The sequence below is a fragment of the Pleurodeles waltl genome, chromosome 10 (genome assembly GCF_031143425.1).
Source record: "Pleurodeles waltl isolate 20211129_DDA chromosome 10, aPleWal1.hap1.20221129, whole genome shotgun sequence".
In the NCBI taxonomy this organism is placed as follows: Eukaryota; Metazoa; Chordata; class Amphibia; order Caudata; family Salamandridae; genus Pleurodeles; species Pleurodeles waltl.
Window position 1 is genome coordinate 222,628,375 of NC_090449.1, and position 25,345 is coordinate 222,653,719.

The 25,345-nt window shown below is 45.4% G+C and overlaps 1 protein-coding gene across 8 annotated transcripts in view; it reads left to right on the plus strand.

Moving 5' to 3' along the window:
• MARF1 (meiosis regulator and mRNA stability factor 1) overlaps positions 1-25,345 on the plus strand; it is a 586,552-nt gene that overhangs the window by 169,135 nt on the left and 392,072 nt on the right. For all 8 annotated transcript variants that reach the window (XM_069210203.1, XM_069210208.1, XM_069210202.1 and 5 more), the window contains exon 9: positions 823-992. In XM_069210203.1, coding sequence (XP_069066304.1) covers positions 823-992 — 170 coding nt within the window. The remainder of the gene's footprint in view (positions 1-822; positions 993-25,345) is intronic.

Below are 25,345 nucleotides of genomic sequence, written 5' to 3' on the forward strand. Positions count from 1 at the left end.
GATATTACAGGGCCACTGGAATTCTGCAGTTATACTCCCATTGCGTTTTCCTGCACAGTTACGGTATTGTGTCATAATCCATTGGATGCTGCATAATTTTTGGATTATAACACACACACATTTAAAATATTCTAAATGAAAGATCGTAGCCATTCAAATGGAGCACAAACATGCCATAAAAGTAAAACGTTCCCTTACAAAAACACTTAGGTTAGCCTGACCTTCTATTTGTTTGTGCTATGTATAAATGTGCAGAATTTCCATGGATTGAGGATTGTTTACATTATTAACCAGTCTTGAAATGTTCCAAAGTTTTTTCTTTTGTCTTAACGGAACGTACTTAAACTGCATAATGTGTGAACCAACTAATAACATATGAAAATGACCTCCTGTTAAAAAGACAGTCTCCTGACCTTCTCTTAGAAATGTTAAATTGCAATGTTGGAAATGTGAACCTCGTTGATGCTTTTTCTACAAAATCTGCAATACTTTGACTTATAATGGCTGTTTTGAGTATAGAAAAATAGAAACAAAATTATATTGTCTTCTATTAATCCCATTCCGATGGGTAATCAGCAGGAGGTGAGCGATGCTGGTAGGAAATAGTAATGAAAATGTGAATGTGAATGTGAACGTGACTTTTTTTTTTTTATTATTTTTTTTTTTTTTTTAAGTGCCTTTGATTAGAAAATGAAAACCGTTAGCACTGAAAGTGTTAACTTGAAATTTCTCTATAATTATATAATATTTAAGTTACACCAATTAGTAATTGGCTGTAGGATCCTTAATATTTGTTACCAAAATCGCATTTGTTTGTTGTAGGAACTCTGCCACATTGAAAAGAAGACCAACAGTAAAACTGCTCAACACCAACAGGGCCGGAAGAATAAAACTGAGGATCCTGTATTGAATATTGCTCCTTCAACAAGCTCTGCAGCTTTGACAGCTAAGCAAGTGGGAAGTGTTGAACCTGTGTGTAAAAGCAACCAAAGGTTAGCTTTCCTTTTGTTATCTTAATTTGCCTAATTAAAGATTGTATGATGTGCCTGGTTATTCTTGCTAGTCAGCACAAGGGCTGGTACTCTTCTGATGGAGTTTGGGTTTCACTGTGCCTCAAATTTGGATTTGCCTCTTGCTTAGTGAACAATGGTGCAGATATGTTAGTCTATTTGCTTAACTGCGTTTCTTTGGGTGGTGAAAAGGCTCTCCAGTTGATGGGCATCCTAACACGGCGGGTGAAGTGGAATGCCCCACAAAAAGAGAAGGCACTTTACAGAAATATTGTCCACTGACTGACTGGCTGGCTGCAGTTAATCACTGAAGAACAAGTTTTAAATTAGTACTAAATATGGATCTGCTAAACAAAGATTACAAATCCTAGTGCTTCCGTTCTTAGTGTCATCTGTCCATGCTGGGGAGCGCGACGCCAAATCCCACTGTGGCAGCTCGCTAAAAGTCAAGTAGTGTGCTTTTCCTCTGTGCTATTTTACAGTGTATTAAAATGGCTACAGAAGACTAGCCTGAATGCTTCATTGGAAATTAGATTGCCTTTTGGGAACATTAATGTGACATGGTTCATTTCTGTGTCCACGATTTGGTTGTGTTCCGCTAGTGTGGATTGTATGATTCTGCTCAGCTGCTCTTAGTATAGACCAGGAAACTTGCAGACTACATGACTTAGTTTGGAACTCTTTCTATAGCTGACAGATCACATTCATTTGCATTGTTTTGTAAATAAACCGTTGCAGTTGTAATGTAACACAACTTTTTTTAAAGATAAAAAACATTGTATTCAAAAGGTTTTAATTTGTAAATGATGAATGTTTCAAATTAAAACTATGGCAGTTGTCGAATGCAGTGTATTCTTTTTATGTATTCTTGTTTTTCAATGCTTCTGTAACTTGCAACTCATGCTATAAAATGTGTTGTGGTAATTATGAATCTTAATACCAATTTTGCTGTGCGTATATTTCCATTGAGGTAATTCCCCAATTATACCTGTAAAATGTTATACCCATTAGTTTTACATTAACATGGTAGTATGTATTTCCCTTTCCTCCAGGTCCATATGGTATTCTGTCCAGCATACCAAATTGCACAGTATTTTTGCTCAGCACAAAATGAAGGACGGATACATGTGCAGGCACCCATTCTGGACCCATGTGTGGCATGTGGTTTCCAGATTCCAAGTCAGTCTGTGTTGTCATATGTGTAGGAAACTGGGCTTCTTTGCAAATGCCCCCCACACTTCTTGTTCCCTTTTTTTTTTTTTTTTATAGAACTACGTGCTGGTTTTTGACTGACCGTGCACTGAGGCCTGCTAAACAGACATTGGTGCCAGTGCTCTTGCCTTAAATTCAAGGTATGTCTACTTGTTTACAATTGGCCCAGGTCTTTAGCACCCCTGTAAGTCCCTAGTAAATGGTACTACTGGTAATTGGGGCATGGGTACTGAAGAGAGTCCTTAGGGACTGCAGCATATTTACACACAGCCTGCCATCGCAGACTGTCAGGGTGCAAACCCTGAGTGAAAATACAACATGACCCATTGTGTGGCAAGCGAAAGTCACTGCATGCATTCTATGTAAGTCACCTGTATAGCAAGCCTTGGAAGCCCGAAGGCAGGGTGCATTATAACAAGTGAGGACATAATTGCATGAGCAGATATGCCCCTGTGATTTCTAGTTATATTACTAGATATTGCAAGTGACTGTGCAGCCATCTTGGACCATGTACTGGACATGGTCAGCACGAGTGACCCAGTTACAGGATGGCTGCACAGACAATAGTGGTGTTTGGTATCAAACACCTCATCTTAATAAACCCACACTAATGCCAGTATTGCATTTATTATGACATGCACCCAGAGGGCACCTTAGATGTGCCCTCTGAAAACCTACTAGTCTTCTAGTGTGCTGGGTGACTGGTATCGACCAGTGTGCCACCACAGACTAGATCCTGACCTCTAGAGGGGAGAGCCCATACTTTGAGGCCAGAAACTATGCCTGCCCAGGAAGAAGGTGTTCTTGCATCCTCCAGAAGGTTCGCTAATAAACCAGCATATCTGGAATGTCACACCCTGCCCTGAGACCCATTTGGCACCTGGACTGGTGGGAATTTAGCTATGGAAATCAGCGTGTTGCACTACCAGGCTAGTCAAACCCATGGGGTTGGCTGCCTGATATGCTCCATGAAGGAAGGGTTCCACCATTTTGGTGGAATTAAATATTCTGGGACAGGATTATGCTGACTTTTCACAGGAAGTGGTCATACAGGGGGTGTAGTCACCCCAGGGGTAAGTATATGTTGGCTACTAAGCTCTCCTGATTTGAGTATTGAGGTGGCCCCCTGACACCAGGATCTTAGATTCACTGGACTACAAAAACAAGAACAAACAGCCGAAGACTCGATCTGTGGACTAGCTATGAACTCTGCCTGCTCATGTTGCGACAATTGCAAAGACACAGCTTGTTCTGCAGTTGTGCATCTGCCTAGCACCTTGGAGGATTGCCAGGACGTCACACCTTTCCCATACCACCTCCCGCGTCAGCATCTCCTGTGGAGTGGAGGAACGTCTTCCCTGCACCAGCAGGCACCAACCACAACTGTCCTGTTCTCTGTTTTGCAGACCATCTGGTCCACGGAGGGAGCATCTCACCAGGAAGAGGGACCAGAGTGTCCAGGAGTGCATCGCCGTCGACCTAGTGTGCCTTCGAGATGCTGAGCATGCCCGGAGCCTCTCTGCACCGATACCCGTAGTGCCCAAGACAGTTGCAAGCACAAAGGCTTGTTTAGTGTCCAGCCTGGACACCAACACCTCCAAGACTGACCTGCCGATGAGGAACATCCGCATCTCTGCGAGTGGCTTTGCTGTCTTGTTTACCCCCATCTCCAGGTCAAACCCAAGAGGTGAGAGCCTCTAACATGAAGGACACGCTGGACCAAACACCTCTGCACCAGAGCTTCCCAGCCTGAGCTCCAGAGAATCAACTCTCTGTGAAGCTGAGGCCTTCGAGAACTTAGCCCTCCTGATGGGTTCAGCCAAACTGGTCACTGAGTCCCCACTTTCAGCCCTTTTCTTAATGGTATTGCACCCATTGACTTCAACGATTTGCGTATGAGGCCACCATTTCTAGGAGCACCTCTGCACCTGGACACACCAGGGCAAGTGACCCTAATATGCTGGTGGTTCTAAGGACCTTGGCCCCTGTTGGAGGCTGACTCAGTTTATGGTGCACACCTATGGTGTGGCACCCTTTGAATTCAGGCAACCCTTGGTGATAGTGAATGTGTGTCCAGATAGCAAAAGCTATCGAAAGGTAGCTTAGGTAAGCAGCTAAAGTTTATCCAGGAGGAATGTAAAGCACTTGCAATACCACAGTATACGGACAGTAACTTGCAAGAAAAGAAACACACAAGAGTTGCAAAAATAAAGGATTCGTTATGGCAGCACTAACTACTAGACTAGCAATGGGATGTCTACCTTTGGAGACATCGGCACACAATATATACACAAAATAAGTAGAAATTGCATAAAATACACAGGCAACACCAGAGGTAAATACAACAGACAAGAGGAAGGTTGTGTAGTGCCACCCCCTACCTGAGGATATCTCAGAGACAGGAGTACCTGCACCAGGGGACCCACATGCAGAGGGGAGAATCGACTCTGAAGTCGGTGGTAGCCTTGGATTGTCCAGCTGCTATCACGACCCGTGGACCAGGCTGGTGGAACCCAGGGATGGATTCCAGACGTGGAGGACCTGAAAAGGAGGGGGACAGAGGGTCCAGCACCCTTGGAGGTGCCCAGGTCATGCAGGTGGCAATGCCCACCCTCATAGAGGCAAAGTTCCTGCAAGTCGGTGGAAGAAGTCCAGCTGCGGTGTCCAGGAGCTACAGAAGATCCCAGGAGTCACCTACAAGCTGTTCCTCGACCATCGCCTGATTGCAGGAGGGTTATTGACCAGACAGGTCACCAACAAGCACTGGCAAATGCAAGTAGGAGCTGTAGAGGTATTTGCAGAGGTTTGGGGACCAGCAAGGTCCTGGAGACTCTACCCTTGAGGGGGGGGGGGGGGGGGGGGAGTCAGGGCTGGCCCTCAGCATGCTGGTAGGCCAGCAGAAGTCCGAGCACCCACAAGTGATCCACAGGCGATGGACACAGGAGTCACAAGGAGGCCTCAGTAGCACAACAGAACAAAAGTGCCATGTTACAGGAGTTGCAGGACAGGGGCTGATCTTCGAGTTGCAGAGTGCTGGAGGCCAAGGCTTCTTGACACCTGAAGGAAGAGTCTACAAGACTTGGCAAGAGCAGCAGTCGTGGTTCACAGAGGATCAAGTCCAGTGGCTGGAGCAGGGGCCCACAGTCTCCCATGTTGGTCAGAAGACAAACAGGACCCAGAGGAAGCTACAGACCCAACACCTGTGAAGCAGAGCTTTTCGATATCCGTGGAATAGTATACCACGCCAGCCTGTTGACGTCTTGAGGTGCCTTTACTTCAAGGGAGATTCCTACGTGTTTCCAGGTGCAAAAAGAGTCTTTATGACCCTGGAGGATGCACAGACTTGGATGTTGCAGAGTTCTTGCTGGATCTGGAAAAAAAATGTTGCAATGGGAGCCTTCCCACCAGAAGCATACGTGTTTTGGTTCCAAAGCAGTCTGGCAGCGGTTCCAGAGGCCAGGAGCAGAAGATGTCTTACATAGTTCCTTGTAGAATCTTACTCGGCGAATCTGAGGACCCACCCACAGGTTAGCCCTTAAGTAACCCTAAAAGGGGGTTGGTCACTCTGAAGTGACCCACCTATCAGAGGGGGTCAGAGACGTCATCTACCTGGCCTAACCATTCTGATGCTCCCAGGGTCCTCTGCCTATCTTGTTTTCAAGATGGCAGAATCAAGTGGCCACCTGGCAGAGCTCTGTGAACCTCCACAGGATAGGAACTGAACAGGGGGGTGGCTACTCCACTGTCCTTTGTGAAGTTTCACACCAGAGCAGGAACTGGGGGTTTCTGAACTGGTGCAAACCGGATTATGCACAAAGGGCACCAAATGTGCCCTTCAAAGCAGTCAGGGGGCCACCCCACACCAGTCCTTAGACACATAATACAGAGGAGGAGGTGCCTCTCTGGCCTGAGCCAGGCTCGCCAGCAGGAGGGCAGAACAATGTTGTGTCAGCAGCAGTATGGGTAGACAGCTAGACCCTGTAAGGCTGCACGGGGGGGGTCATCTAAGGAACCCCCAGAGTGCATGGTGTCATGCAATTAGCACTGAAATCGGTGTAGTTGCATGATTCCAACATGTTTAATACCAAACATGCCTAGGTTCGGAGAAGCCATTACTAGTATTGACCAGTGTCCACTTATATATATATATATATATATATATATATATATATATATATATATATAATGTGTTCGATGGCATATGTTGCTGCAGATACACATGTTGAGCACAGTCCACTGCCTGGTGTTGGGCTCGGAGTATTACAAGTTGTTTTTCTTCGAAGAAGTCTTTTTTGGTCACGGGACCGAAGGACTTCTCCCTTTTCGGCTCCATTGCACATGGGCGTCGACTCCATCTTAGATTGTTTTTTTCCGCTGTCGGGTTCGGACGTATTCCTTTTCGCTCCGTGTTTCGGTTCGGAAAGTTAGTCAGAATCTCGGAAGAAAGCATCGGTATTGTTCCGTTCGGTATCGGGATAGTTAGGTACATCGACACCGATCATCGGAAGACTTTGGGGTAGCTTCGATCCCCCATCGGGGCCTGGTCGGCCCGACCACGTGCGACATCGAAGCCGATGGAACGGACCCCTTTCCGTTTCTGCCCAAAATGTCACAGTAAGTATCCTTATACAGATCAGCACTTGGTCTGTAACTTGTGCTTGTCCCCCGAGCACAAGGAGGATACCTGTGAGGCCTGTCGAGCCTTCCGGTCCAGAAATACACTCCGGGACCGAAGAGCCAGGCGTCTACAAATGGCGTCCACGCCGACAAAACAACGTTTCGACGACGAAGAGGAAACATTCTCGGTTCCGGACTCAGAATCTGGAGATTCCGACGTCGAACAACAACAACAAACAGTGAGTAAGACGTCGAAAATAAAAACCATCGAAAAAACAAAAGCCCAGGGGACGCCACTGCCAACAGGCCATGGCTCGACCCATAAAACCGCCGACCCGTCGAAGGCGCCGAAAAAGGGCACGCCCATAGCGAAGACACCCGACTCCGGTCGAGGGACCGCCATGGAGCAACCTCGGAGCCGAGATAGCGGCTCCGAGAAGCAAAAACAAGATGCCGGCACCGAAAAACATTGGCACCGAGACACACTGCCGAAAGCCACAAAAATTCAGTCGGTACCGAAGCCGAAAAAAGATTCGCTCTCGGCGCCGAAAAGTTCCACACCTCCTTCCTACACAGAGGAACAAGGAATAAGTGGCCAGATGCACAGATTTGGACAAGAGCTCCAAAGTGTAGAATCAGACTACACACAAAAGAGACTGTACATCCAACAAGACACAGGGAAGATATCAACCCTTCCCCCAATAATGAGAAAAAGAAGGATCTGATTTCTCTAGGATGACGCACAACCACAAGCCAAAGTGGTTAAAAAAGTCACGCCTCCGCCCTCTCCACCACAACAGGCATCGCCGGCACAAACTCCGCCACAAATGCACTCACCAGCGCAAACTACTATAAGTCAAGATAATCAGGATCAAGACGCTTGGGACCTATACGACACCCCAGTGCCGGACAATGATCCCGATTCATACCCCACAAAGCCGTCACCGCCAGAGGACAGTACCTCATACTCGCAACTGGTGGCTAGGGCAGCAGAATTCCACAATGTCCAACTGCATTCCGATCCTATAGAGGATGATTTTTTATTTAACACCCTCTCGGCTACACATAGCCAATATCAATGTCTCCCAATGCTACCAGGGATGTTACGGCACGCAAAACACATTTTTGAAGAGCCCGTAAAATCAAGAGCCATCACCCCAAGGGTGGATAAGAAATACAAACCACCACCCACAGACCCAGTGTTTATTACTTCGCAGTTACCACCTGACTCCGTAGTAGTAGGGGCAGCTCGCAAAAGAGCAAATTCCCATACATCTGGCGACGCCCCACCTCCGGACAAAGAAAGCCGAAAATTTGATGCGGCAGGAAAAAGAGTCGCATCACAGGCAGCCAACCAATGGCGCATCGCAAATTCTCAAGCGCTGCTAGCCCGATATGACCGCGCACACTGGGATGAGATGCAACTTCTCATAGACCATCTTCCCCAGGAATACCAAAAAAGGGCGCAGCAAATAGTTGAAGAGGGACAAACGATCTCAAACAATCAAATCCGCTCTTCAATGGACGCAGCCGATACTGCAGCAAGAACAGTCAACACTGCTGTCACCATAAGGAGACACGCTTGGCTCCGCACTTCAGGGTTCAAACCAGAAATCCAGCAGGCTGTCCTTAATATGCCCTTCAACGAAAAACAACTTTTTGGCCCTGAAGTGGACACAGCCATTGAAAAACTTAAAAAGGACACAGACACGGCCAAAGCCATGGGTGCACTCTACTCCCGCAGAGCAGAGGCTCTTTTAGAAAAACTCCATTTAGAGGGGGGTTTCGTGGCCAACCCACAGACACCACCAGCCAACAAACAAGAACCACACCCTATCAGGGTTCATTCCAAAGGGGAGGTTTCAGGGGATATAGAGGGGGTCAATTCCCAAGGAGTAGGGGAAAATTCCAGACTCCAAAAACACCTCCACCTAAACAGTGACTTTCAAGTCCCACAACCCCTTCACTCAACACCAGTGGGGGGAAGACTAAGCCAATTCTACCAATCTTGGCAGCAGATTACAACAGACAATTGGGTACTAGCAATAATCCAACATGGCTATTGCATAGAATTCCACAAATTCCCACCAAACATCCCTCCAAAAACACGCAAAATGTCACCACAACATTTAGAACTTTTAGGACTAGAAGTTCAAGCACTACTGCAAAAGGATGCAATAGAGTTAGTACCAGTACAACAAAAAAACACAGGAGTTTACTCCCTGTACTTTCTAATTCCAAAAAAAGACAAAACATTAAGACCAATATTAGATCTCAGGACACTAAATACCTACATCATATCGGACCACTTTCACATGGTCACACTACAAGACATCATTCCACTGCTCAAACAGCAAGATTACATGACCACATTAGACCTAAAAGATGCGTACTTTCATATACCGATACATCCTTCTCACAGAAAGTACCTAAGGTTCGTATTCAAAGGAATACATTACCAATTCAAGGTGTTGCCATTCGGAATAACAACTGCACCAAGAGTATTCACAAAATGTCTAGCAGTAGTAGCAGCACATATCAGGAGACAACAAATACATGTGTTTCCTTACCTAGACGATTGGCTAATCCAGACCAACACAGTAAGAAAGTGCACAAACAACACCACATATGTCATAAAAACCCTTCACAAACTGGGTTTCTCCATCAACTATACAAAGTCACACCTCGAACCGTGTCAGACACAACAATATCTAGGGGCAACCATCAACACATCAAAAGGAATTGCCACTCCAAGTCCACAAAGAGTTCAAGCATTCCACAAGGTAATAAGTGCTATGTTTCCAAACCAAAAGATACAAGCAAAATTTGTGCTAAAACTTCTAGGCATGATGTCATCATGCATAGCCATTGTCCCGAACGCAAGACTACACATGCGACCCTTACAACAGTGCCTAGCATCACAATGGTCACAAGCACAGGGTCAACTTCTAGATCTGGTGTTGGTAGACCGCCAAACATACCTCTCACTTCTATGGTGGAACAGCAACAATTTAAACAAAGGGCGGACATTTCAGGACCCAGTGCCTCAATACGTTATAACAACAGATGCTTCCATGACAGGGTGGGGAGCACACCTCAATCACCACAGCATTCAAGGACAATGGGACGTACACCAAACAAAATTTCATATAAATTACCTAGAACTGTTAGCAGTATTTCTAGCGTTAAAAGCCTTCCAACCCATAATAACACACAAATACATTCTTGTCAAAACAGACAACATGACAACAATGTATTATTTAAACAAACAAGGAGGAACACACTCAACACAATTGTGTCTCCTAACACAAAAAATATGGCAGTGGGCGATTCACAACCACATTCGCCTAATAGCACAATTTATTCCAGGGATCCAAAACCAACTAGCAGACAACCTTTCGCAAGATCACCAACAAGTCCACGAATGGGAAATTCACCCCCAAGTTCTGAACAATTACTTTCAAATTTGGGGAACACCCCAGATAGATTTGTTCGCAACAAAAGAAAACGCAAAATGCCAAAACTTCGCATCCAGGTACCCACACCGCGAATCACAAGGCAATGCTCTATGGATGAGTTGGTCAGGGATATTTGCATACGCTTTTCCCCCTCTCCCTCTCCTTCCATATCTAGTAAACAAATTGAGTCAAAACCAACTCAAACTCATACTGATAGCACCCACATGGGCAAGACAACCTTGGTATACAACTCTACTAGACCTTTCACTAGTACCGCATGTCAAACTACCCAACAGACCAGATCTGTTAACACAACACAAACAACAGATCAGGCATCCAAACCCAGCATCATTGAATCTAGCAATTTGGCTCCTGAAATCCTAGAATTCGGACACTTAGACCTCACACAAGAATGTATGGAGGTCATAAAACAAGCTAGAAAAGCTTCCACTAGACACTGCTATGCATCTAAGTGGAAAAGATTTGTTTGCTACTGCCATACCAATCAAATCCAACCATTGCATGCCTCTACAAAGGACATAGTGGGATACTTACTACATTTGCAAAAAGCAAACCTCGCTTTTTCATCTATAAAAATACACCTCGCAGCAATATCTGCTTACCTACAAACTACTCATTCATAGTCTCTATTTAGAATACCAGTTATTAAAGCATTCATGGAAGGGCTAAAAAGAATTATACCACCAAGAACACCACCAGTTCCTTCATGGAACCTTAACATCGTCTTAACAAGACTCATGGGTCCACCTTTTGAACCCATGCATTCCTGTGAAATGCAATATTTAACGTGGAAAGTCGCATTTCTCATTGCAATCACATCCCTCAGAAGAGTAAGTGAAATACAGGCATTTACCATACAAGAACCCTTTATTCAAATACACAAAAATAAAATAGTTCTAAGAACAAATCCAAAATTTCTACCAAAAGTAATCTCACCATTCCATTTAAATCAAACAGTAGAATTACCAGTGTTCTTCCCACAGCCAGATTCCGTGGCTGAAAGGGCACTACATACATTAGACATCAAAAGAGCACTAATGTACTACATTGACAGAACAAAGTTAATCAGGAAAACAAAACAACTGTTCATAGCTTTTCAAAAACCACACATAGGAAATCCAATCTCTAAACAAGGCATTGCTAGATGGATAGTCAGATGTATTCAAACATGCTATCTTAAAGCCAAGAGAGAATTGCCTATTACACCAAAGGCACACTCAACCAGAAAGAAAGGTGCTACAATGGCCTTTCTAGGAAACATTCCTATGAGCGAAATATGTAAGGCTGCAACCTGGTCTACGCCTCATACATTTACTAAACACTACTGTGTAGATGTACTAAATGCACAACAAGCTACAGTGGGCCAAGCTGTACTAAGAACATTATTCCAAACTACTTCAACTCCTACAGGCTAAACCACCGCTTTTAGGGGAGGTAACTGCTTTATAGTCTATGCTCAACATGTGTATCTGCAGCAACATATGCCATCGAACTGAAAATGTCACTTACCCAGTGTACATCTGTTCGTGGCATTAGTCGCTGCAGATTCACATGTGCCCTCCCGCCTCCCCGGGAAGCCTGTAGCCGTTTAGAAGTAAATCTTAAATCTTAAACATTTGTACATTTGTAAATAATTATTATAAACTTTTTATGTACATACGTATTCACTCCATTGCATGGGCACTATTTATAGCAAACAACTCCAGCCTCACCCTCTGCGGGGAAAACAATCTAAGATGGAGTCGACGCCCATGCGCAATGGAGCCGAAGAGGGAGGAGTCCTTCGGTCCCGTGACCAAAAAAGACTTCTTCGAAGAAAAACAACTTGTAATACTCCGAGCCCAACACCAGGCAGCGGACTGTGCTCAACATGTGAATCTGCAGCGACTAATGCCACGAACGGATGTACACTGGGTAAGTGACATTTTCAATATATGTATATATGTATATATGTATGTGTATATGTGTATATGTATATATGTGTATATATGTGTGTATATATATGTGTGTATATATATATGTATATATATATATATATATATATATATATATATATGTATATATGTACATATATATATATATATGTATATATGTATATGTTCGATGGCATGTGTAGCTGCAGATACACATGCTGTGCACATCCCGCCATCTGGTGTTGGGCTCGGAGTGTTACAAGTTGTTTTTCTTCGAAGAAGTCTTTTCGAGTCACGAGACCGAGGGACTCCTCCCATTTCGACTCCATTGCGCATGGGCGTCGACTCCATCTTAGATTGTTTTTTTTCCGCCATCGGGTTCGGACGTGTTCCTTTTCGCTCCGTGTTTCGGGTCGGAAAGTTAGTTTGAATCTCTGAAAAAACGTCCATATTGTTTGCGTTCGTTATCGGGTTAGTTAGAACAGATCGACACTGAATTTTGAAGAGCTCCGGTGGCCCTTCGGGTTTTTTTTCGATCCCCCGTCGGGGCCTGGTCGGCCCGGCCACGTGTCTCTTCAAGGCTGATGGAACGGACCCCATTCCGCTTCTGTCCAAAATGCCATAACAAGTATCCGTATACGGATCAGCATCTGGTCTGTAACTTGTGCTTGTCTCCGGAGCATAAGGAAGATACTTGTGAGGCCTGTCGAGCGTTTCGGTCGAGCAAGACATTAAGAGACCGAAGAGCCAGAAGACTGCAGATGGCGTCGACGCCGACAGGACAAGAGCGTTTCGAGGAGGAAGAGGAAGCTTTCTCTATCCACGAGTCGGACTCTGAAGAGCTCGAAACCGAAGAAATGCCAAAAACCGTGAGTAAGACGTCGAAACATAAGACTCACGAGAAGTCAACAAAAGGCCAGGGGACGCCACCGCCAACAGGCCATGGCTTAACCCAAAAATTAGGTGACCGACCGAAGGCACCGAAAAAGGGCACGCTTGTGTCGAAGTCATCCGACTCCTGTCGAGATACCGCCACACAGCAATCTCGGAGCCGAGACGTCGAAAAATTTCGGCGTCGGGACAGCGGCACTGAACAATTTCGGCACCGAGACACCACCACGTCGAAAATTAAAAAGGTTTCTTCGGAGCCTAAAAAGACGTCCGAAAAAGTATCGGTTCCGAAACATCCAGCCTCGGAGCCGAAAACAGGTTCCTATACAGAGGAACAAGGATTGTCCTCCCAAATGCAAAAGCATAGATTTGGAGAGGAACTTGAAGCAGTAGAGCCAGACTATACTCAAAGAAGGCTCCACATTCAAGAAGACACAGGGAAGATAACCACTCTTCCCCCTATTAAAATTAAAAGAAAACTTGCCTTTCAAAAAAAGGACAAGCAGCCACAGGCAAAGGTGGCAAGAAAAACAACTCCACCACCGTCAGTGCACACATCACCGGTAGCAACTCCTCCACTGATGCACTCCCCGACTCATACTACAATGAGTCAAGATGATCCCGATGCATGGGACCTGTACGATGCTCCAGTATCGGACAACAGCCCAGACTCGTACCCTGCCAGGCCGTCCCCACCTGAGGACAGTACATCTTACACACAGGTGGTCGCAAGGGCAGCTGCTTTCCATAACGTCACCTTGCGTTCCGAACCAATTGAGGATGACTTTTTGTTTAACACGCTATCCTCCACTCATAGCCAATACCAAAGCCTACCTATGCTCCCAGGAATGCTAAAACATTCTAAACAAATCTTTCAAGATCCTGTTAAAGGCAGAGCCATAACTCCAAGGGTGGAGAAAAAGTACAAGCCACCGCCAACAGATCCAGTTTATATTACAACGCAGTTAACACCAGACTCAGTAGTTGTCGGGCAGCTCGTAAGAGAGCAAACTCTCATACCTCAGGGGACGCACCACCTCCAGACAAGGAGAGTCGCAAATTTGAAGCTGCGGGCAAAAGGGTTGCAGCACAAGCAGCAAACCAATGGCGCATTGCCAATTCACAAGCACTTTTGGCAAGATATGATAGAGCTCACTGGGATGAGATGCAACATTTCATAGAACACTTACCCAAAGAGTTCCAAAAAAGAGCACAGCAAGTGGTGGAAGAAGGACAAAGTATCTCTAATAATCAGATACGGTCTTCGATGGATGCAGCAGATACGGCTGCAAGGACAGTAAATACTGCAATAACAATAAGAAGGCACGCATGGCTGCGCATGTCAGGGTTCAAGCCGGAAATTCAACAAGCTGTGCTAAATATGCCCTTTAATGAACAGCAGTTGTTTGGGCCGGAAGTCGACACTGCTATTGATAAACTAAAAAAAGACACTGATACAGCAAAAGCCATGGGTGCACTCTACTCCCCGCAGAGCAGAGGCACATTTCGCAAAACACCTTTGAGATGACGGTTTCGAGGGCAACCTACAGAAACCACAACATCACAAACAAGGCCCACTTACCAAAGCCAATATCAGCGGGGTGGTTTTCGGGGGCCATATAGAGGGGGACAATTCCAGGAAAATAGAGGAAAGTTCCAAAGCCCCAAAACTCCTCAAAATAAGCAGTGACTTACAAGTCACACATTCCCACCACATAACACCTGTGGGGGGGAGACTAAGCCAATTTTACAAACATTGGGAGGAGATAACAACAGATACTTGGGTACTAGCAATTATCCAGCATGGTTATTGCATAGAATTTCTCAAATTCCCTCCAACAGTCCCACCGAAAACACACAGTATGTCAAAACAACATATAGATCTTCTAGGGTTAGAAGTTCAAGCATTGCTCCAAAAAGAAGCATTAGAATTAGTACCAAAACAAGAATTAAACACAGGAGTTTACTCACTGTATTTTCTAATACCCAAAAAAGACAAAACTCTAAGACCTATACTAGATCTCAGAATATTAAATACATACATCAAATCTGACCACTTTCACATGGTTACATTACAAGAAGTAATCCCACTGCTGAAACAACAAGACTACATGACAACACTGGATCTAAAGGATGCATATTTCCATATACCAATACATCCTTCACACAGAAAGTACCTAAGGTTTGTATTCCAAGGGATACATTACCAATTCAAAGTGTTGCCATTCGGAATAACAACTGCGCCAAGAGTTTTTACAAAATGTCTGGCAGTAGTAGCTGCACACATCAGAAGGCAGCAAATACATGTGTTCCCGTACCTAGACGATTGGTTAATAAAAACCAACACCCAAATACAGTGTTCACAACACACAAAATGTCATAGAAACCCTACACAAACTAGGTTTCTCAATCAACTACCCAAAGTCACACCTTCTGCCGTGTCAAACACAGCAATACCTAGGAGCAACAATCAACACAGTAAAAGGGATTGCCACTCCAAGTCCACAAAGAGTTCAAGCATTCCACAATGTAATACAAGCCATGTATCCAAAACAAAAGATACAAGTCAAAAGGGTAATGAAACTGCTAGGCATGATGTCTTCATGCATAGCCATTGTCCCAAATGCAAGGCTGCACATGCGGCCCTTACAACAGTGCCTAGCATCACAATGGTCCCAAGCACAGGGTCAACTTCTAGATCTGGTGTTGATAGACCGCCAAACATACATCTCGCTTCAATGGTGGAACAGTATAAATTTAAACCAAGGGCGGCCTTTTCAAGACCCAGTGCCACAATACGTGATAACAACCGATGCATCCATGACAGGGTGGGGAGCACACCTCAATCAGCACAGCATCCAAGGACAATGGGACTTACAGCAGAGACAGTTTCATATAAATCACTTAGAACTGTTAGCGGTATTTCTAGCGCTGAAAGCATTTCAACCCATAATAACCCACAAATAAATTCTTGTCAAAACAGACCTGACAACAATGTATTACCTAAACAAACAGGGAGGAACACACTCGACACAGTTGTGTCTCCTAACACAAAAAATATGGCATTGGGCGATTCACAACCACATTCGCCTAATAGACAATTTATTCCAGGGATTCAGAATCAGCTAGCAGACAATCTCTCTCGGGATCACCAACAGATCCACGAATGGGAAATTCACCCACAAATACTGAACACTTACTTCCAAATTTGGGGAACACCACAAATAGATCTATTTGCAACAAAGGAAAACTCAAAATGCCAAAACTTCGCATCCAGGTACCCACAACATCAGTCTCGGGGCAATGCGCTATGGATGAACTGGTCAGGGATATTTGCGTACGCTTTTCCCCCTCTCCCACTCCTTCCATATCTAGTAAACCAGTTGAGTCAAAACAAACTCAAACTCATACTAATAGCACCAACATGGGCAAGACAACCTTGGTATACAACACTACTGGACCTTTCAGTAGTACCTCATGTCAAACTACCAAACAGACCAGATCTGTTAACACAACACAAACAACAGATCAGACATCCAAATCCAGCATCGCTGAATCTAGCAATTTGGCTCCTGAAATCTTAGAATTCTGGCACTTAGACCTCGCACAAGAGTGTATGGAGGTCATAAAACAAGCTAGGAAGCCTACCACTAGACACTGCTATGCTAATAAGTGGAAAAGATTTGTTTATTACTGCCATAATAATCAAATTCAACCCTTACACGCATCTGCAAAAGATATAGTAGGATACTTACTACATTTGCAAAAGTCAAAACTAGCTTTCTCTTCCATCAAAATACATCTTACTGCAATTTCAGCTTACCTGCAAATTACGCACTCAACTTCATTATTTAGGATACCAGTCATAAAAGCGTTTATGGAAGGCCTAAAGAGAATTATACCACCAAGAACACCACCAGTTCCTTCATGGAACCTCAACATTGTCTTAACAAGACTCATGGGTCCGCCTTTTGAGCCCATGCACTCTTGTGAAATGCAATACTTAACGTGGAAAGTTGCATTTTTAATTGCCATCTCATCTCTAAGAAGAGTGAGTGAAATTCAAGCATTTACAATTCAAGAACCATTTATTCAAATACACAAAAATAAAGTAGTCCTACGGACAAATCCAAAAATTTTACCAAAAGTAATCTCACTGTTCCACTTGAATCAAACAGTAGAATTACCAGTGTTCTTCCCACAGCCAGATTCTGTAGCTGAAAGAGCACTACATACATTAGACATCAAAAGAGCACTAATGTACTATATTGACAGAACCAAACTAATTCGAAAGACAAAACAACTATTTATTGCCTTTCAAAAACCTCATACAGGAAATCCAATTTCAAAACAAGGCATTGCTAGATGGATAGTTAAGTGCATTCAAACCTGCTATCTCAAAGCTAAAACAGAGCTGCCTATTACACCAAAGGCACACTCAACAAGAAAAAAAGGTGCTACCATGGCCTTTCTAGGAAATATTCCAATGAACGAAATATGTAAGGCAGCAACATGGTCTACACCTCATACATTTACCAAGCACTACTGTGTAGATGTGTTAACTGCACAACAGGCAACAGTAGGTCAAGCTGTACTAAGAACATTATTTCAAACTACTTCAACTCCTACAGGCTGAACCACCGCTTTTGGGGAGATAACTGCTTACTAGTCTATGCACAGCATGTGTATCTGCAGCTACACATGCCATCGAACGGAAAATGTCACTTACCCAGTGTACATCTGTTCGTGGCATTAGTCGCTGCAGATTCACATGTGCCCACCCGCCTCCCCGGGAGCCTGTAGCCGTTTAGAAGTAGATCTTGAACATTTGTACATTTGTAAATATATTACTTTTAAATTCATTGTATACATACGTATTCACTCCATTGCATGGGCACTATTACTAGCATACACAACTCCTACCTCACCCTCTGCGGGTAAAACAATCTAAGATGGAGTCGACGCCCATGTGCAATGGAGTCGAAATGGGAGGAGTCCCTCGGTCTCGTGACTCGAAAAGACTTCTTCGAAGAAAAACAACTTGTAACACTCCGAGCCCAACACCAGATGGCAGGATGTGCACAGCATGTGAATCTGCAGCGACTAAAACCGGTCTTAGCACCTGTTCCTTGCATGGATAAACTTGAATTCCCGGGTATTAGCTTATATCCGATGCCTCGTCTCTCTAATGTGTGTTATCCTATCAGTTCTAGTATATATGCATGTTGATAACTCCCACTGACGGTGGGAGATAGGGGGATTCAACAGGGGGTTAGAAACATCTGTATTAGTGTCTGGTCCGGTGGGGTATGGGACGGAGAGAATTTCTCTGCCTCAGGAGGGGGCCCTGCGTTGCAGGAGTAGCACTGCAGGGGTGGCCGGGGGGGGGGTGTGACACCTCATGTCATGTTAGTGGTGTCACCGCCTGTGGGGATTATAGGAAGAATCATGTCCCGGGTTGCGATGTGTAAGGAAGAGTCTGATCGAGGCTGTCATTGGGGTGTCACTAGTGGTGAGGGCGATAAAGGCGGTGCCGCCGTTGGAAGTAGACCCCGAGCTCCGGTATCAGCGGTTGCCTGTGAGGCTTGTATGTCCGATAATTTGAGTACGTAAGTGTCCCACATTGTGGCCACCCCATTCGTGCCCCGGGATCTATAATAGCGCGCTATTGCATTGATTTCTGCGGTGGTCCAGCTCAAGGTTGCATGCAGCCATTTGTCAATATTGGGTGGGTGTATTGCCTTCCATAGCATGGCGGTAAGTCTCTTAAACCATATTAATGCTAGGTATAAAAATTGTAATTAGTGTTTCGTTGTCTTAGTTCTTTTTGCCAGCCCCAGAAGACAGTACAATGGTCCAACAGCAGCAGCATATCTATAATTTCTGACACATACTGTAAGACTCAGGACCATCCGGGGCGTAACATAGGGCATTCCCAAGTCATGTGTAAAAAAAAAAAAAAAAAAAAGTGGCATCGTCATGCCCACATCTAGGGCAGTGGGATGAGGAGCCTGGAAATATCTTATGTAAACAATGCAGTGTTAAATATGTTTGGTGTACATAATTGAATTGTGTGTATTTAAGTCCACTGTTGAGTGAAATATACTTCACCCGTTCTAATGCCATTACCCACTGCTAGTCAGTAAAAGTAACGCCTAAACAGTCTTCCCATCTGGTCTTACTTCATGTGTGCCGGATTGTCTGAGGCTCTCGTAGTGCTAAATATAGAGCGGAGATTGCTTTGCTGGTCTGTTCCTCTGCTATTATACAGTGTAGTCTGCTGTGGGTAGGAGTTTCAGCCTGTCCCAGATGCCATAGTTTGCCCATCACTGTGCTCACCGCATTATGGGCACGAAATCGTCCTGGGTCTAGGTCATGTGCTCCCTTAAGGTCCTGAAAGGACAACAGCAACCCATTGCTGTACAGATCCCCCAAACAACGTACCCCACCAGTTTCCCAGGGAACAAAATTGTACCAAAGGCAACGCAATAAAGGTACTTCCCATGAAGGGAGTCGCGGGGAGTAGGGCATCACCCTCTTCAGAAGTTGGATATATCTCTTCCATACCAACAGTGAAGTTCGCATAAGTAGGCCCGGATCAGGATGTTGTGGCCAAGCGTTCAGCAGCCATTCAAGCACCCTTTTCAAACAGTGCGCGGCCCACACTATACCCCCTTCCGATGTCTGGTTGCCAGCTATCCAGAGCATGGGCCACTGTAGTTGCGCCACCGCAAAATAGTGTTCCATGTCAGGGACTGCCATAAGGAATTCAGATGGCTGACTGGCAATGCCACAAAAAAATATATACAAGTCTAGGAAGTACCAGCATCTTAGCTATAGACGCTCGTCCCATGCGAGACAGGGGAAGCTGTGTCCAGAAGGGGAAGGAGTGGTGCAGGGGGCGTTAAAGCTCTGCCATGGTTGCCCTCCAGTAGATCAGCCTCAGTGTGATATACATGCGTCCCCAGGTATCGAAGAGTCCCCTGTGACCACGGAAGTCGTCCATCACCCAAGTGGACAGATTGAGGGCTATCAGTAGTTCGCAGCAGGAAAACACCGGATTTCCCCTAGTTTACCCATAGGCCTGATGCCTCAGGAAACCCATCCAGCAGGCCAAAAAGTTCCCGGAGCGAGCCCTCTGCGTCTCTCGGGTAAATCAGAACATCATCCGCTTACAGTGAAGTAATGTGCCACTGACGTTTCACCTGGATTCCCCAGTCAACTCCTCGGTTTCGGATACATATTGCCAGGGGTTCTATTGCTAGGGCAAATTACACCGGCGAGAGAGAGCAACTCTGGCATGAACCCCGTTGTATTGGAAAGGAGCGAGAAATCTGGGCACCTCTGCACACCGCGTGAGTGGGGCAGTGTATAACAGTGTCACCCATCGCAGAAAGTATGGGCCCATTCCAAATCGCCGAGGACCTGTGTTAAATATGACCAACCCAAGGTATCAAACTCCTTTTCAAAGTCTAGAGAGACGGCTACTGGATGGCCCGTCTCTCCCGACACTGCATCCATGATATGGCACAATTGTCTAATGTTATGGCGCGTGGCCCTTTGCGGGACAGAACCACATTGGTCAGGGTGGATCAGATGATGAGTTAACGCATCATTCTATTTGCTAGGATTTTACTCCGGATTTTTGTAGTCACTGTTTAGAATTGACCCGAGGGCGGTTTGAGCTTGTGCCAAGGGGATCCCTGCCCGGTTTAGGTAGTACAACAATGAGTGCCTCACACAGCGATTCTGGAAACTCCCCTCGTCTGTGAGCAACTTCATACATGTCCAAAAGTCGCGGTGTAAGAATATCTCCAAAAGTGCCATAGAATTTCACTGGGAACCCATCTACACCTGGCGTATTCCCTCTAGTCATTTGCTAGATTGCTAGCTTAATCTCATCTATTGCAATGGGTTTATCCAACTCATCGCTCTGGGACTGCGTTAGATGAGGTAAGGTGAGATCCTGCAAGAACACTTGGCCATGATGGGGAGAAGAGCATGCGGGTGAGGAGTAGAGTTACTCATAATAAAGGGCAAAAGTTTCATTGATCGACTATTGCATGTGTACTACCTGGCCTCTGCAGTCGTGAATCGCACCCAGAATTGTATGAGGGGTTTCAGAACGCAGCAGCCACACCAAGAAGCTTCCAGGTTTATCGCCTTCCATGTGTTGAGCTAGATATGACTTATAGTCGATATTTTACATGTGCTTTAGCTCCTCACTGTACAGGCCCCGTTGAGCTGCCAGGAGAGGGCGCGCTGGGGGGGGGGGGGGGGGATGCCTTTTCTAGCTCCCAAATGCTATCCTCAAAGTCCGTTAAAGTGCGTAAGAGGGATGCCCTTACTCCCCAGGAGGTTGCTATACACTGGCCTCTTAATACCACTTTCATGGCATCCCACTCCACTCTTAAGTCGTCCAGAGAACCTGAATTGATAGTAAAGTAATTTGAGATATGATCCCTTATTGTTTCCCTATATGCAGTGTCTTGCAGGGCCTCAACTCTCATTATCCACATAGGTATGGGCGGTCTGGCTCTCCCCCACTGAAATTTAAGTCTGAGGGGATTGTGGTCTGATAGTGCCCTGCCCAAATACTCAGTCACGCGTCATAGGCCAGCCCTCTGAATTACAAAAGAAATAGTCTAGTTGGGTATGGGTCTGCTGTCCCAGAGCATAGTAGGAGTTTTCCCTGACGCTGGGGTGATGCAGACAGCAGACATTGTGGAGACCCAGAGAGGAAGACCACTGCCGGAAGTGCCTGGTAATCTTTATATCTGGGGTGTTCGAAAGGGGAGGAATTGACCGATCCAAATCAGTGTCCTGTATGCAATTGAAGTCCCCTCCCCATAATCCCGGTGCCTTAGGGTGCTGTAGTAGGGCAGGGAAGAGCATGCTCAGGAAGGTGCCTTGCGCAGTATTGGGAGTATAGATTGATGCAAGCATAATAGAACACCCGTCTAGTGTGCCCTCCAGGAGGACATACAGCCCTCCATATCTAGGAGTCATCTGTTGAACAAAGGGCACCCCTGGTGCTATCCAAATAAGTGCTTGTCTAGCATATGCAGAGAATCCTGTGCCATATATCTGCCCTCTCCACCTAGGACTTGGTTTAAGCAGTTCGCCATGTGTCAGATGCGTTTCTTGTAAGCACGCAAAATGTACCTGCCTACGTCTGAGGTATGTGTACACCCTGTGCCTCTTAACTGGGGTCCCCATTCCCCGGGCATTCCATGTTAAAGCAGTGTAATCATATCCCATAATAACGATCTATCATGTCCAGCACTATTTTCACTCCCCCCTACTTAACCAGGCGCCGCCAACCTCCCCACCGAACCAGATAGATCCAAACTATAAAAACCGTTTTGAACAACTCCCCCGATCCCAGGCGTGAACCACAACAAGCAGCATGCCAAAACTTACCAAACTGTGCATCCAGTGTAGAACGGTAATCATCGAGCACTGTTAGTCCATGGGGGGCCAGCACACCACCTCTCCGCAACAGCCAGCTCGTGCACCCTCTCCTCCGGGCTGCCGAATTAGCCCATCTCGCCGCATTCACTCTGTCCTCCTCACGCGGGGTGGGGCGCACAGTGTTCTCCACACACCTCACCTCTGCAGCTCGCCACATCCATAATGGTCCAGCTGCCCTCTGCACGCTGCTCTGCACCGTCTCAGGGCCTCATCCGCTCGGCACCATAGCCTTGCTGACTCCCAGCCCGCTCCACCCGTAGGCTGCGTACCTGTCAGGAGCTCGCCCATTCACTGTTCGGGGTTCCGCACCTTATCACTTGGTGACCCAACCCCTTCGTCTTTGTGTGGCCCTGTCTGCGCCGATTGCCAGCCAATTTCAGAATATTTAAGTAAATATTTAACAGAGGCCCACGCGGAGCTCCGGTTTATGCGACTGCACTGGTCGTCATCTTGGCTCCACCCTCGTCCACTTCATACTTAGATTGCTTCCCCGTTCTTACAGCATCCAGGAAACAGAGCCACTGGTCTGTAAGAGCACCCTGCACATGCATGGGTACCCTCACTTGGGGACATGCACCATGCCCTTGCGCTGAAGGGCCTAGCAGAGGGGTGACTTAGTGTCTCAGTGCAGTGACCAGAATATAAGGCAAGCCTTATATCTGTGGTGAAAGGGTGCATGCACCATTTCACGCTGGCTGCAAAGGCAGGCCTGCAGACACAGATTGCATGGGCCCCCATGGGTGGAACAATACATGGTGCAGTCCGTGGGGGGCCCCTTGTGTACCAATGTCGTGGGTATCAAAGTACAATATTACACTGTTCGAGGCTCATGCCTCAAATCTGAAAGCTGTATTTTCTAAGTGTTGAAATGTCACCAACTCGAAGAGTACTTAACTGATATTCAAGATCTTGGGGTCTAAATTAATATACAAATCTGTGCTATTTTTCCGAATTGGTCTCTGGTTTCTTCTTGTGTGTGTCTCATTTGACTGTGTTCAACAAATGCTTAGCCCTACCCTCTGATAAGCCTAAATTGCTTGGCCACACTTCCACAAAAGAGAATGTTTAGGGTTGTTACTTTAATCTGTGTAAGTTAATAAGAGGTCTCTGTACTATCTGCATAGTGTACCCCTACATTTTGTACACTGCATAGATAGCCAGCTTCCTAAAGCCTCGATTTGTGGAGGCCTTACGGAACCTGTGCCTGTGCCATGCATGATGTGCTACTTGGCATCTTTATTCAGTCAGGCACACCACAATACCTATTCTAGCATTTGTTCTAGAGACCATGCCATTCACCATTCATTAGGTCTATGCTGGGTCTTCAACTGCTCAACTACTCGACTTGCAGAAGTGTACTGAGGAAAAGTAATATTGGCCTTTTCCCTTTGAAGCCTTAGGCCTGACACTCTTTTTCTAAGTGTCCTTCCTACCCACTCCCTCCTGCCAAGGGGTTTTCAGGGCACTGCTGTGGGTTTCTCTGGGGAACCATAGTGGTTGTGTGTCATACTAGTGTTTGTTTTGCATTTTTTGCGGAGGATTCATACATTTGAAATCTCTCCTCCGTCATCATCACTTAACTATGCCTTCTCTTTATGTTTCACACTGGAGATCCAAGTCAGCTACCCCAAAAGTTATGGCGGTTTTGAATTGGATATTGAAATCTCCTTGAATCAGACCTTTTTCCCCACTGAGAATACAGTAGTCTGGCTTAACTCTGATGTTGGAAATGCATCTTACTGGGTTCAGGTTACTCCCTTGAGATTTATTATAGTGAAATGCCATATTAATACTATTGCTGAGATGCATCAGTAGTTTTTCATATCATCCTACAATGAATGTCCAGAACATCTGGGATGCTTATATGAAAGTTTTCATAGACCTTTGATAAATTTGGGACCTCTTGAGGGCCTTGCCAAAGTCTTAATCCAAAGGTCCCGGGCTACATAGTGTCAATAATCTATTTGAGTGTGCCATCATTTGTCTTGTATCATGCTTTGTTTTGGGTTCTGGCCATTCCCTTTTCCAAGCTCTGTTACTGGCACAGAGCCATTGCTGAAGCCTCATACTGAGGTGTTCCTGCTAGACTTTTTCCCTTTGATCTCTTTGGAGCTTTCAAATACATATCTCTCTGGGCAAAACCTGGGAGGTGTTCTCTTTTCTCCAACCTGCTGTTGCCGAAAGGCATGGCTCCCTCTTTTCCAAGATAATCTTGAAGGATGCCTCTCTGTGATTTAAATGCACATGTTGCTGCCTAGATTATGAAGGAGTTTTGCAGTCTTAAGGTTGTCTGTTTCTTTTTTGTGCTCTGATGCCAACAGCCTATGATCTGATACTTTATGTATCCACTTGAACATCATCCTTTGAGGTGGTGTGTAAATCTACCCTCCAGCATATTGTCTCCTGGAAAATGTTCACAAAGCTGTTAGAAATGCTTTGATGTGGTCCAGAGCTCTGCCCAGGGAAGCCTGATGAACATTACTGAACTGCTGTCCTGATCATGCTGATCCAGTAGACTTACTTGAGACAGCACTTTTTGACTTGAGAAGAGCTTTCTTTACTTGTTTAAGAAATCTGACAGTCCTTTGTAAGACAGATTTGTCTTGAAGAAAGAATAAAAGAATGGCTTTGGCTGTGGTTGTACAAATTTCATTCACCTGTAACTTCCTTTCACTCCCAACTGCAGTTAAAGATGTGAAGACAGTCTGTTTTTATTTTATTTTAGGTTTATATTATGGTGCTTTTGAGA